Consider the following 15,996-nt stretch of genomic DNA (forward strand, 5'->3'; position numbering starts at 1 on the left):
ACATCTTCCAAGGACAATCTCCAACTTCACTGAGCAAAAGTTATGGCATAGCAGCATCCGTTGTTTTAGGGTCCCCTTGAAACATTTCCATTGTGTTCCGTTCTTTTTGCAAGTATTGTGAGAAAATGCAGGCGTTTTCGTTATTTGTTTGCATTGAGGGAAAATGCAGCATGTTTTTTATGTGTATGTGCTGTGAGGATTTGTAGCACGTGTGGTGTCAAATGGATGAAGATCGTTTCTTAATCTGCCAGTGTTTTTTTTTGTAATTGCATGAGTCTTCCTGAATTGCAGCATGTTAAACTCTCTCAGCCACCGTACAATTCACACTGAACCAACAAACCAGATTACTGTACATCATTTCCCAGACATTTCATGAGCATCTAAATCAGGGATGTCAAACTCAATTCCTGGAGGGCCGCAGCCCTGCACAGATTAGCTCCAGCCCTGCTTCAACACACTTACCATATAGGTTCAAACAAGACTGAAAGACTTAATTAGTTTGATCAGCTATGTTTAATTAGGGTTGAAACTAAACTGTGCAGTACTGCGGCCCTCTAGGAATTGAGTTTGACATCCCTGATCTAAACATTTCATGAACATAAATCAACAAAAATGTATGCCAACACACACACACTGATCCAACAAAACCCATTAAAGTGCCTGTATCCGTTAGTCAGCATCTGGCGGTGCAGTATGAATTGGCCGTTAGTCACTTGAATTGAAAAAAGATGAGCTTTTCTTAATACTCATTCTTAATGCACTACAGATTAAGGTTGGAGTAGTCTTCAGAGTAAAAATATCGACTCACAAGGAGTAACAACGCTGGACTGCTGAACTCTGCACTCAATCATTTGGCCAACCAGATGATTAAATCCCAGCATGATCAATCAAGTTGGGTGATAACATGGGAATCTTGCTGCAACTGAACTCCTAATGGGTCGAAAAGCAAAATGAAAGCACGCTCCACTTCTTTGGCAGTACAGCTCTGAGTCTACAGAGCTGATGGACAGAAGGTTGAGAAGGCGAAAGAGAGAGGCTTCCATCCATACGGTTTCATTTCATATAGGATGGAGACGGTTTTTGCTCTAAAATCTTCCTCTTCACCCGACCAGCATCCTGTAGAGTTAAGGCTATTGGTGCTCACTGCTGAAAGTCTGTACAGATAAAAGAAGGGTCAAACGGAAGGTGTTCGTATATTCTGAAGCAATGATTGGACAGTCGGTAAGGAAAGTAACGCTCTGCCCACACCCTTGCTGGCACGGTAACAGGCATAACCTAGAAGCCCCCACATGGCCCCCTTTAACACGGTGCGTACCACCCTGCCGAGACGAGAAGGTGGAGCCACGCTAATAGAAAAGGAAACAGATTTTTGTTGTTGTTATTGTTATAATAGATCTGGTATTACATTGCACCAAAGAACCAGACTGATACGCACCTCATGATTTCATGGATGTTGAGCTCTTTATCCCAGTTCCTCTCAATGCCAGACACATGACCCATGCCAACCACCCCGACCACCACAGCAGGCACTTCTGAAAAACAAAGTATGAACAAAAGGTTTCATGTATCAGGTAACAGGACACTTAAGGAAGCTCTGGCAGTGTTATTCTAGTATTGTTTATACTCTATGATAGTGATCTTGAGCAACTGTGTTGGCTGATAAAACAAGTATCACTCAGCTGTTTTAAAAACTAAATGCAGATTAAAAGACCTAATTGCAAATGCAAAGGCTTTTTAAGACCTTTTTAATACCTTTCCAAATGTAAATCAATGCCAATTTCGTACCCATTCCGACAGAAGTATGAGGGAAAAATGTAAAATCTGTATAAATTTTGAACCCTAGAAAATAATTATGTACAAGTGACTACTTGAATTGAATAAAACATTTTATTTAAATTGTCAGTTATATTTAATACATACGCAACAGCGTAACACACATTTGATTTTTAATGAACAAATAAATTTGAACATGGTGTTGAACACTATAGCCTTCGCAGCTCTGCTGCCTTGGCTGCAATTTTTTTACCCAGACTCTCAAGTCCTGTCAACTTCTGCTAGTGGCTTTTTCTCAATGCGTTTGCCGTGGAGTTGGTGTTGAGCCACAGTAAGATAGGATGTTCCTTGGCTGTGGTGGCGATGCTTCTAATGTAGAAATTAGAGGTGTGAACCTACACTGGTCTCACAGTTGGATTCGGTTACGCTTATGCCATAGATTCGGTTCAGTACGATATCTCTGTGCATCACAGTGCATACACAGTATAAACACACACACCTGTAACAAGCTGTCTGCATACACACACACACAAAGCAAGCGACACACTGCATTATGTTCTCTCTCAATCACACACATATTGAATCGCTTGGGAGCGATTTACCAAAATTCGGAAATGTATTCCCACGTCGCAAGAAATCTGGTCGGGTTCCGCGGCATAGCCGAGAGGAGAGGAAAAGTCACGCCAGCAGGACAAATGGGCCACTGTGTGTGTGTGTGCGAGATTGAGTGAGTGAGTGAGTGAGTGAGTGAGTGAGTGAGTGAGTGAGTGAGTGAGTGAGTGAGTGAGTGAGAGAGAGAGAGAGAGAGAGAGAGAGAGAGAGAGAGAGAGAGAGAGAGAGAGAGAGAGAGAGAGAGAGAGAGAGAGAGAGAGAGAGAGAGAGAGAGAGAGAGTGAGGAGTGAGTGAGGAGTGAGTGAGTGAGTGAGTGAGTGAGTGAGTGAGTGAGTGAGTGAGTGAGTGAGTGAGTGAGTGAGTGAGTGAGAGCTTACTTTTATTCTCTCAAATCGCAGTGAAATAGGAGCTTCTGCTGTAAGTGTCAGTGAAAGACTGTCCAGAAAACACATGCAGTGAAATGGAGCACAGTTTCTGCATTTAAGTAGTTGGAGCGTTGTAAATACTCAAGCTCGCCTCCATCGCCATAGTAAGCTAGGGCGAAGCACTTTCTGCTATAACGTGGAGCGCTAGATGCACTCAACGTTACGCTGCAGGAATTTTTAAATTAGCCTACATTAATAACAGTTAATTTTGATATGTATGAACTTTAATCCTAGGAAAGGCAAAAATAAATAAATAAAATGACACCTTCGTAACGAAATCCAAGACTTTGTATACCAAATTCAAGGCTATTAAGGCCTTAATTTGAGATTATCAAATTTAAGACTTTGTCAATGCTTTTAAGACCCCGTAGGTACTCTGCAATCAAATGAGGGTTGAAAAATGCACTGAATTTGTTACGTTCTCTAATTAAATGGCGTCTGTGGGTAACTAATTGAATACATAAAATATCTTGAATGGGAGCAGATGCTAAAAAGATTAACACAACTAATCAGATTATGCAGATGTGTTTGTGGTGAGTGAATGTAAACAGATGTTGTTGTTGTATATATATATATATATATATATATATATATATATATATATATATATATATATATATATATATATATATATATATATATCACCCATAAAATAAAACATTTTTAGCTGATTGTGGAACCTCTCTATTTCTATTAGGTGTCACTGTGGTTAAAAAAACACTGTAGTATTTACTACAAATTACTATATAATATTTTCATGCGGGTGCCTGACAACTGACAATAAATCTGGTAGCAGATATCATAGCCTCTGTTACTTTTTTTACCTTGTAATATTTTTGTTAACATTAATTATTATTTATTTCGGATATCCGTTTTCACATCCTGATTACAATTTCTAATTATTAAATAGTTCAAATGACTATAATTAAATGAAATATTCTTAAGAATAAAATATCATGTGTTCTATGGAAGAGTGTACTTGCATTGAGATTACATTATATTGTCATTCTGGCATTATATAATCAGTGGCATAAAATGGTCTTAAAATGACAATAACATAATTTATTGCAATATACTTTGGCGCAATATCTCACAACAAAAAATAGATATCGTGACAGGTCTAGTATGAACACTTCTTAAACTCTTACAAGCATTCAATAAGGAAAACAATGCTCTTCAATACTCAATAAATGTGTATAGTTTAAGTATTTATAGTATTTGCAAACTTAAGATTACTGCTCTGGTATGTTAGTTATGTAGAAGTTTAAAATAGCTCTTTCGTCCAGTGTTGTGTTCATATTTAAGATCATCTATTTATGCAGCACCCTGGTTCTGCGAGACAAAACATTTCGTTACACTGTATGTCCCCCACACATGTAGTGGAATGTCAATAAAGCTCAACTTGAAGTGATTTGACTTGAAGTAATCCGAGATCCGAGATCTGAATTGAATTGACTTTGTTACATTATAGCGATAGCTCACACAAAAAATTATAACATACTCGGTTCATTTTTTTAACTCAGTTTCTTCAAAAGCAGCTTATTGAAACAGAGAATACAGTTTTTATTAGCATTTCTTTCAAAATTAACTAGTTATTTTCAAAGAAGATATAAAGCAAATAATTTGCTCTAGCAATTTTTTTAATTAATCTTAAACTTTAGGTTTTCTATATAAATTTTAGATTTCATTTCCAATTTATTTTAATGAGCTTTTTTGACTTATGTTGTTCCAAAAGGATGTGACTTCCATTATTTGATGGAAGATATGATAGTAATCAAATAGTTTGTGTTCCATTTTTGGCCATACAATGGAAGTCAGTTGGAAGTGGAACAAAATTGTTTGGTTTCCAAAGTCCTTCAAAATATCTACTGTTATGTTCCAAAAATTAAAAAAAGAAAGTCATACAGTTCTGGAATGACCTGACAGTGAGTAATCATTTTGGACCATCCTTTTAACAATACAAATGCTGGTAATACCTGAATATGCATTTTAAAATGCAAGACATTTCCCTAAATTACTGATTGTAGCACTGGAAGATACCTGGGCATGAGCAGAGCATGCAGTACTCACTCTCAGCAGTAGGAGGCGCCTCCACACAGCGCGCTGCCTGTCGAAGTGTGTGTGTGAGGTAGATGTCTCGTTCTGCAACAATAGTGCGGTGGAGGGCTGGAAACTCGCCGATCATCTCTGACATGGTCTGCTCCAGAAGATCCTTTTGTTTGCATTTCTCAACGTCCTCCTTACTGATTGAAAAAAAATATATATTATATAGTGTATATACAAATTCATGTAAATGACACAATACCATGCTGAGGTAAAGCCTAGATTTAGGAATTTTATTTTAATGACAATTGACTAATGATTTAAAATGAAGGTTTAATTAAACATCAAAATGTAGATTATTTATTCTTGGTATTGTACTGCAAAAAGAAAATCCACATTGTCATTAGTGTGAAGTCACAAAGGAGCTTTCTATCAGTGACGTGAATTCAGTTGACCAGATAAAATAAAATTAAAAATTCAAATGGAATCTCACACCACATTCGTGACCAAGTGGACATATTTGCTGGCACAATTTCACAGAGTGAGATGTGACTGCACAAGGATTCATTGATTTTTTTTTTATCTTAAAGGGATAGTTCACTAAAAAATAAAGGATCTCAATCCCAATTCTACCCCTTTGCCCTTCCCCTGACCCCCATTCTCTATGTTCACGTAAAGGGGTAGGGGTGTCCCAATTCTCTTTAGCTTGAAGGTGTAGGGCTAAGGGGAAGGGCTAGATACCCCTAGAAACAGAGATTCTTCTAGACCACACTCGAAACCAAGGGGTAAGAAAGTTTCCCAGAATACACCATCTACAACAGCAGCATGGCTGCACACGGAGGGAGATGCACAAATTAGTATTTTTTGTCATTATTATGATTTTTTACAACAAACAAGCATATGTTTTAATACATTCATAACAGCTTTCTTGTTTTACCATCATGCTTTTTTTTTAAAATGCTAAAATAAAAATTGCTAATTTTTACTATCTATAACTCTTAAGGCTCAAGGTGTTTTTTACATGCAGTTTTTATTTCTCTTTGCTATTTGGGCGTATTAAAACCTAATTATAATAAATACCTAAGTATCATCTTTTGATACAATGTACTTTTAGAGAAAAAATGATGTCCATATATGTGGACTCGTGGTCCGAATTTACATAAAACACTTTTTCCTAATTTTTTTTAATGCATATTTAACACACAATTTTTTTTGGAACTTGCTTTGACTATCAGAGTAAAAACTATTTTTTTTCCCATTTTGGACAGTTAAAAATAGTGTTTGGGACATGTCATATGCTGTAAAACAGTTGCAGGATGACGTACAGATGCATGTCTGTAACAAAATATAAAACAAAGTATTTTAAATAGCCACTTAAGAGCTAAAATGTGCTGTCCACGTATGTGTACACTTAAGCCCTAAGAGGTTATTCCATAATCATAACTCCTGTTTAGCAGTCCCACAACATACTTTCACACCTGACACTCAAATATCCTGTCAGAAAAGTCTAAAGGCTGGGAATGACCTATATACAGTGTCTGGTATAATGTTAATGTTGTTTTCATGTGTCAAAAATGAACGTTTTAAACGAATATGGCCGTGGTGTAAATGCACAGTACATTTACGATCTTATTGCTACATTATGTTGTGTTAACATAAAATATAAATTAAAAAAAATAACACAACTGGAATAACTACAGCAGTCGCGATCGTCTATCATATATAGCAAGAGACATATTACGATGACATATGATGACGTGTGCAGGTGTTGTAGTACTGTGCCATTTCTTAAGGGGAAATTTTAAAAGCCCTTCCCCTTCACACTCTGTATCAAGGGCCAAGGGAAGAGGGTAGGGGTACAAAAACAGAATTGGGTCTTACTCACACTCGAGTGGTTCTAAATTTTTATGAATTTCTTTCTTCTGTTGAACTCAAAACAAGACATTCTGAATAATGTTTAACAAAGCAGCCGCAGACAAAAATACTATGGAGGTCAATGGCCGTTTTAATTTTTTTTCAACATTTTTCAGTGTTTCTTGACAGAAGAAATAAACTCAAACAGGTTTGAAACAAGTGGGGGATGAGTAAATGATGACAGGTGAACTATCCCTTTCAGAAATGTATGTAGATTTATACATTTAAAAAAAATACTTAGGCAATAGTGAGTGACAAATCTGAGTCCACTTGGCTAAAATGAGTATTATGATATTAACATAGACTAATATTATAAGCCCTACTCAATAGACATTACTAGAGATTTAAAAAATACAGTTGAAGTCAGAATTATTAGCCCTGCTGTTATTTTTTTTTTATATATATTTCCCAAGTGACAGAGAAAATAATTTTTTAACAGTATTTCCTATAATATTTTTTCTTCTTTCGTCTTGACTTTTGAATTTTTTAGCACCATTTTATGGTCAATATTATTAGCCTCTTTAAGCAATATATATTTTTTTAATTGTCTACAGAACAAACCAATCGCAATACAGCACAATGATTCCCTAATTACCCAAACTTGCCTAATTAACCTAGTTAAGCCTTTAAATGTCACTTTAAGCTGAATACTAGTATCTTGAAAAATATGTAGTTAAATATTTTGTACTGTCATCATGGCAAAGATAAAAGAAATCAGTTATTAGAAATTAGTTATTAAAACTAGAGTTGCACGATATATCGGCAAGCATATCGTTATCGGCCGATAAATGCTATTTTTAATGTTAGCGTTATCGATCCGGTATCAAAATTAGACCGATATTTTTAAGCCGATGGGTTACGTAAATGTACAGAAATGCCTGCCTGACGCATGCGTAGGTTGAATTTATTCAGACTTGTCCCATGCACTATAACGGAGTGTTTCTCACATTGTTTATTCCTTCAAAGTTCACCCTTTCTTTGTGTGGTATTTCTGTGCATTAATAACTTAGTAAGCAACCATATTCCTTATCATTGTAGATCAAATGGGAAGAATTTATACTGCATTTTCTAAAGTAAATCATACAATCTGTATTGAGCTTTTCGCTTGTACAATGGCTCTTGACTGTCAAAAACACCTCTCAAAACGCCTTTTCTGACATTACATATTTGTACGCATGTACATTACTGTCACGTTTTGTTCAAGAACATTTGAGCTGGTTTCAGTTCTTAGTTCCTTCAATTTAATTTTCTTTAAAATATATTTATTTTACTTGTTTGTTAATCAAGTGCCATTTTGTCAGTTAACCTATTATTTTTATACAACAGTAAAGTTGCACGTTCATTTGCTATGCGAAGGAAAAAATTTATTTTTGGCATGCTAATTTCTGTAAAATCATGAATATAGGTCTATATAAATCACAGTAAGTTTGAAATCATTGCTTTTTTTGCTTCGAGTAAGCTATTTAGTTAATAAGATCAGTTCAAACTTTAATGAAGTTTTTCAAATAAAATCAGTTGTTCTCTGTATATAACATTTTGAAATATTTATATTTACAGGCTATAGCATATCGGTTACAAATTAAAAAAAATTCACATGGGAAGGGCTAATAATTCTGATTTTAAGTGTATATATTTTTTTTACATACCATCAAACTAAATTTGCTCACTTTCAGTCCACAAGAATTCATTATGATACGTTTTTTTACACATGTATATTGGCAGTTTTTCATGTTGTGTCTCGTTTTTAAGACGCCACATGAAGTTTTTCATTTTTACATCAAAGGCCCCGTTTACACTGTTAGTAAAATGTGACCCAACTCAGATTTTTTGCTCATATGCGACACAGATCGGATCTGTTCTAGGACCATGTAAACACAAAAAAGCATGCATTCGGATATTCAGAGATCGGTTTCAGGCCTCCTTCATACGTGGAAAAAAATCAGATATAAATCGGATATGTGACAATGCGACTCATGTACAAGGAAGATCGGATTTATTGAGGCATTTCGTTTTGGACGTCAATAAACTTTCAACAATGTGGTACTTCTCAGCGGTTTAATGATGTAGAAGGAAGATCGTGTGTGGAGACGCTGACGCGATAAACAACAACAACAACAGAGGAAACATTGAGGAGGAAAGTGGTCAGTGGTCGATGGCAGAAGTTACCTAACCTTCTTGCCCTATTGGAAGGCGAGTCAGCGGAGGACACCATATATAAGCCATAGGCGCAAGCTGCGATGGCGGCCCTTTCCCTCTGCCTCAAAATCTTTTTAAAGTTGGGCAAACTTTGCATATTTCGCAGAGCTAAAAGCAAGATAATTTCTTCCATTGTGGCTAGTGTGGTGCAGACGCTAAAACCCGCCTTTTCCCATGTGCGATGTCGTGAATTGTATGGCAAGTGTAAACACATGAATCAGATATGGGTCACAATTAAAAGAACGTGTAAATGTACAGGCAAAAAAAAAATCAGAAATACGCAACAAAATGGAATTGGGCATCAAGACCTGACAGTGTAAACGGGGTCAAAGAGTGATCGCTGTGCATGTAAAGACAAAGTGCTGTTGACTTGTACCTGATGGGGTCAGAGAGGAAGCACAGGCCCCAGGCCAGACGAGCCTTCTGCCATAGACTGAGAGCAGCTATTGCACGCTTAAAGGTTACTGGAATGGGCCGATCCCCAAGGTGAAATTTACAGAAGGGCACTTTTCCTGCCTGAAATCAGTTAAAACCACAAGGAAATCCTTTATTTTATTTATGCAGATCAGTCTTCGCTGTGACACATGCATCGGTGTCCATCGGGTTTCATGTTTCGGGTTTCGTGACTGCATGCATTTATTGTTCTTTGATAATTGGTGACATCTGCTAGAAGCCAGGAATGAGTGCATGAGTTACAGTGCATGTCAAGACCATGAGGAGTGTGTACGTCTGCAAAAGCATGCGTGTTCATATACTGACCTCCTTAAAGGCTTCTCTAAACTCTCCTCCAGGGGCCATGCCCAGCTGTTCTGTAATGTGAGCCGAGACTTTGAGCAGCAGTATCTGCATGAGGCCAGACATCACTCCGTTCTGACATGAGAAATGAGGGAAAAAAGGTGAAAAGAAAAAAAACTGAAGAAATTAAGTTGGCAACACGTTGACAGTGTTGAGAAACTTAAAACATTAATGAATTACTTACTAAATACATCACAAAAATTGCATTTAAATTTCTTCTCTAATTACTTTGTCTGAAAAGCAATTTAATTTCTATACAAGTGATTTTATGATTTAATACTGCTTAAAAATGGCTATAAATCTTAACACATGAAATTAAATAAAATTAAACTCAAGTTCTTAAAATTTTAGTCAAACAAGGCCTTGTAACTTTATTAAAAATAGAAAATAATTAACTCACTGACGTTTTGTTAAAACTTTAGTTTTGCTGGCAAGAGATGCTGGTTATTTGACACTTCTGACAATTTAAAAATCATTTATTTTGCTTTTTACATAAATAAAATGCATTAGTATTTTATGAGAATTTTGGCATTTACATGGTGTTTTTTTCCAAATGCTACATCCCAAAAAGCATCTCAAAAGAATTTCTCAAATTATTGATTAAAAATATATAATAATAATTGTTCAAATTATTATTATTTTTTTTTTTTATTTTGTTATATTCAAAATTACGTTACATTCATTCAATATCAAGTTATGATGTAAAACACAAACACATAATCATCTTGATACAAAACTGCTGAATTTGCAGATTTAAATGTCCCATGAAAACAAAAAGTTTTTTTAGATTAGTTTTTAAGATAACTATAAGCTAGTGTGCTCCAAAACAGTGACTTAGCATTAAGAAGATATAAAACTGGTATAAACATAAACAAGCTGTAAAGCTTATAGTTTATCACTTCCGCCTAAATGGATAAATGATTTTATTCACGTCACCTCATACTACAGTTTCTCATCAAATCATAACCAATTAAACGCGCTCTAGTTTCTGACATGCCCCGTCCCCTTAAATATGTTTCACATTTGCTTTTCATTTGATGCACTTGTGCTCAACAACTCTCATTGGCAGAGCTGAGATAAAACAAAACGCTATTAGTTGTTTTTGAAAAAGGGGGAGGGGTTACACTATGTCCCACCCTCAAAACATAAAATAAAAATACATATTTCAAAGTACTTTACGAGACCTTTAAAGGCACAGTAAGAATTTGTTTCATTAAAATATCCAAAATCCACTAGAACAATATTATGTATTTTGCTGATGTTTGTACTTTATCCCAAATGTTTGGAAGAATGTTCAAATCTAGGGAAATAAGCAGTTTAAACTAGTGACATGGTCTGTGTAATATGTTATCATCGTAATGACATTATACACCCTCAATTTCTAGTTTGGTTTTATGGAAGACATCAAAGATGCTTTATTATGTTGTGTGTTTTATTAGACTACAGAAAGCAGCATTATAATAGAACCCTAAAATATATTTACTATGATAAAACAGCACTGCTTTTTTCCTCATGTGATCATGACTGAAAAAACAAGCAGTGGTGGACAGTGGCCTAACCAAAGCTCCGCTGCCTTTGTGCCGAGTCACGCTCATCTCTAATCAGCAATTGCTTCAGCGGTCTAGTTTTGCTTCGACAGATTACAGCCTTACTTTGCATCATACTACCATGATAATAAGTTTTGAATACTTTAGCTCATCCATGAACATGAATTCTGCTGGAATCCCATAGGGTGTAATGAATACAATGACTCTCATGATTCCAGTAACAGCATCATCAAAATATGCACCCTCTAGCAGTAAAAATTACATATTGTGCCTTTAAGCAAAGTTCATAATGAGAAACTATAATTAGAATTCTTAATTTAAATAGACCTTTACTATTTCAGCTGATCAGAAATTTTATTACACTTTAAAAGTAATTACAAGTAACACGACATGTTGATAAAGGCATCCAGAAAAAAGTGTTTGACAATATAATACTATGTCAGCACAATCTTCCGTCTCATGGCTGACCTGTTTAATGGCCTGCTGGACCTTCTCCAGGTTAATGTCTTTAGCTTCTTTTAGCAGCGTTTTCTCATCCATTTTAAGCATGGATACTCTGTACTGGCACAGCTCCACCACTACAACATCAGGCTGAACCGCTCGGATTGTCTAAAGCGAAAAAGCATTCATTCAAAACAACATTTGATCAATCAGCTGCTAATAATAATAATAATAATAAAGTGTTTAACCACTAAATGCTGGTTGTTAGTGCATACAAATATTTTTGGAGAAAGCCAGTGCTTACAGTGGCAACATCCTTCTTACTGCTGTCACTGAAGTGGGCAGTGCCAACCAGGTACACGACACTACCGTCAGGTGTGGTGAGACGCGTCACAGTTTCTGGCAGATCAGGCTCCTTCTGCCGTCGCTGGGTCCGAACCTGCCACAACACTTCCACCGCCTCGGAGTCTGCTAAATAGAAAAAGATCACAAACATACAATACAATTACAAAAAGCTTATATATAAAAAAATATATACATTTCTAAACATCATAGTTTTAATAACTAATTTCTAATAACTGACTTTTATCTTTGCCATGATGATAGTACTTAATATTTTGCTAGACATTTTTAGACACTAGTATTGAAAGACACTAGTAGGGTAATTAGAAGAGATGCTCTGATTGATCGGCCAGAGATCAGTATCGGCCGATAATCACATTTAATGACTCGATCAATACTCACTGATCTGGCTGATCTCATGAACCGATTGCAAGTGTTTGTGTTAGTTGAAGATGAGCAAAATGTTTGAATGATCTGGCATTTAGGCCTTTTTACATTTAAGAACTAATAGTTCTGTGTTTTTGACAGTATTGCAAAAATGTATTTGCTTTTACTAAAACCTTGCTGAAAATATTAGATACATTAAAAAAAAAAAATAAACTTTAAAATATTTTTGACAAGAATATCTAATAATTTAACTTCTTGTATTTTACTTATTACAATAAATAGTAGTGTATAGACCTATTTACTTTTAGTAAAGTAATGGATTTAAAGGTGTGCATTAACTTCTTATGCATCAAATATGTGCTTAAAAATTTTTCTTGATTGAGACATGTTGAATTTTTCTTCCATCATTTGCAATGTTTCCAAATTGCATTGTTAGTCTTATAATTACTTATAAATACTAATTTATAATAGTTATGAGACGTGTTTAAGGAATTAAATGCAGCATCCTTATTCTCTTATGTAAGGAGAGATCTACACTTAAGTATTATACTAAGATGGAAAATGTGCTTTATGCATTATAATACATAATAGAAAAATCTGCAAAAAAAATTCCTTGTGTGTGTGAAGCACACTTGGCAATAAAACTGATTGTGATTCTAAAGATTGAAGCATCAAAATCGGTACTCTGTATCGTCCGATCACCACGACAAGAAATCGGTACTCTGTATCGGCTGAAAAAATTCTGATCTATGCATCCCTAGTAATTAGGCAAGTCATTTTATAATAATGGTTTGTTCTGTATACAATCAAATATATATATATATATATATATATATATATATATATATATATATATATATATATATATATATATATATATATATATATATATATATATATATATATATATATTGCCAAAAAGGGGTAATAATACAGACCTAAAAATCCAGTTTTTATTCTAGGCAAAAAACAACAAATTAGACTTTTTCCAGATAAAATATATTGTAGGAAACACTAATATATATATATATATATATATATATATATATATATATATATATATATATATATATATATATATATATATATATATATATATATATATATATATATATATATATACACATTTATATTTATATATAGTTGGTGGTTCATTCCGCTGTGGCGACCCCAGATTAATACAGGGACTAAGCCGAAAATAAAATGAATGAATGAATTTCACACTGAATTAAATAATGTGGGGGTCTTCTGAAAGTCATGGTATATTTTTATGACAACAATTTCTTGATCAAAACAAAATGTAATTAAATAGAAACAGAAAATGGAAACGGTTTACAAAACTCTAAATTTTTTCTTCCATACAAGCTCATGATGAAAAAAAAAACATTGCATGTACACAAAACATCAGTGGAAAGATTGATCATGTGATTTGTGGTGGTGTGACATTTGGAAATAATCCTCCATAGATCAAATCAGATCAAATGCTTAACTACATTAAGCATGATAAAGGAGGTTATAGTTTAAGTGCATTCTGTGTTTAGTTGAAACCAAATATTCAGATGAACTTTATATCAGCAATTACTCACAGAGTCCAAGAGGAAATTGAGGTTGTGTGTCATCTTCTGCTGGGCCTACTGAGTCATCCTACAAACAAAAACAATTTTTCATAACCTAGAAATCTCTTCAAATCCTGCCATGTATACAAAACAAGTGTGTACAAGCTTGGCATTCATTTGGACACTCAAATGGAGCAGTTTTGTTTTCGAGGTTAAGTGAATGATATATCATATTTTGAATTGCGAGTAAAACAAATAGCTCAAGTATGCTGTGCATTTTTTTTTCATGTGGGAAATGCCCAGCTAAATAAACAAAACATTGTCCGCTACTCTTAGTACCCACAAGCAGGCAATAAAGAGGCTATTTGTACATTAAAAGGAATCCTTTATGCTTTTAGGTAGACATTAATTTTTATAGTATTTTTTTCCGCTCTGGATGCCAATGGCTATCGGTTACAGACATTTGTTAATATATTTTCTTATGTGTTCAACCAAGAAGAAAAAAATAAGTTTGTAACAAGTGAAGGAGTAAAATATGACACAATATTCATTTTTGGATGAACTATCAAAGTGAAGAATAAAAGTAAATGAAACAACAAAGAAACAGAATCTCTTTGATGTAACATTAGCTGTTTTTACAAAGTTACAACGCTCTTTCGATTAAATAAAAGTGGTCCAGAGTTTAACAATATTAATAGATTAGTTAATAAATTTCCAATCATACCATGCAAGCCAAACAAAGCATCAAGATCCCTCTTATCTTTCTTACCTCAGAGTTGTTGTCTTGTTCCATTGTCCGCTGTTCACTAAAACCTTAACCTGGAATAAAAGATTACATCAGATGCATGAAAACACACATGACTCCACATACAATGGAATTGAAAACCTCTGGAATTTTGTGTACTGGCCTGTTGGAAACAAACGTCTCAACACTAAGCCAGACACAGCTCAATTAAAGGATTTCTAACTTTTCTGACTGGTGTACTTGGGTAGATTCAGTAAAGTGAGTCATCAGACTTCATAATCAGCCTGCCATCTTGCTTTGTTCAACTAGTCCACGTACACTTTTCAAACTACTGTATTCCCAACACATAAGTGTCATTTGGAGTTTTACTGAGGATTTGGATGGGATGGTCATTTGCTTAAAGCTGCCTAATAAAGCGGGTTTTATGTTGACCGAGAATCAGAAGTCAAACATTAAAAGCTGGCAACCTGCTGTCATCAGACCACCTGGTTGGCACATCAAACTCTATTCTTTTCGAGCTTCCGAAACGGTTTCATAAGCATTTATTTTGAAAAAGACACCATTAAATATATAATATTTCAAAGTAAAGCTGTAAACTAACTGACACCACTGACAGAAGGTAAAACTATACCGCAAAAACTGATGGACTGGCTGCAATCTCAGACACCACTCCGAAAAGCAACGAATATAAAACAGAACTCTTACATTTGACTTGATACCAGAGCTTGTCCACTCCTTCCACGAAAGTAACGGGTCGAATCGGACTGTCAGTTGTAGAAATGGATGATTCCTGACCAGGTAGCTAGGCTACAGGCTAACGTTAAATGCGCACACATCCACGCAGCTGTTAGCTGATGCTATGCTAATATAAGCTAAGCCCCTTCAAAAGTTTACTGGACTGACCGAGAATAAGTTATGTAGTTTACTCGCTGTTGCTATTATAATATTACATTTTTACATTAGAGACAAGAAAATAATTCTAAATCAACCACCCGGGCAGTGGTTTGGATGCTTGCTTCGGCAAAACTGAAATGATTAAAGTTAGAGCTAGTCAGCTGCTTGAGGTATGAAGTGAAGATGTAGCGCCGCCCATTGCCGGGGTTTCTGGGTAATGTAGTCCATTTACGTTTTTTTTTTTTTTCATTTATTTTCTTTTCGGCATATTCCCTTTATTATTCAGGGGTCGCCGCAGCGGAAAGAACCGCCAATTAATCCAGCAT

General features: G+C 35.1%; 1 protein-coding gene across 2 annotated transcripts; it reads right to left on the reverse strand.

Moving 5' to 3' along the window:
- Positions 1-284: 284 nt before the first annotated feature.
- On the reverse strand, positions 285-15,851 carry trabd (TraB domain containing). 2 transcript variants are annotated; one of them, XM_056478302.1, is made up of 10 exons: positions 15,482-15,851; positions 14,801-14,850; positions 14,062-14,119; positions 12,051-12,214; positions 11,774-11,914; positions 9,723-9,833; positions 9,340-9,479; positions 4,881-5,053; positions 1,436-1,532; positions 285-1,346 (listed from the first exon to the last, which is right to left on the reverse strand). In XM_056478302.1, exons 2-10 carry the CDS (start codon positions 14,822-14,824, stop codon positions 1,175-1,177), a joined length of 1,080 nt encoding a protein of 359 aa, XP_056334277.1. In that variant the 5' UTR covers positions 14,825-14,850; positions 15,482-15,851; the 3' UTR covers positions 285-1,174. The 2 variants fall into 2 exon arrangements, with proteins under 2 accessions (XP_056334277.1, XP_056334276.1); XM_056478301.1 differs by having other exon boundaries at positions 12,051-12,217; positions 15,482-15,850.
- Between the last annotated feature and the right edge of the window lie 145 nt (positions 15,852-15,996).

This window comes from Danio aesculapii, chromosome 18 (assembly GCF_903798145.1).
Source record: "Danio aesculapii chromosome 18, fDanAes4.1, whole genome shotgun sequence".
Classification (NCBI taxonomy): domain Eukaryota; kingdom Metazoa; phylum Chordata; class Actinopteri; order Cypriniformes; family Danionidae; genus Danio; species Danio aesculapii.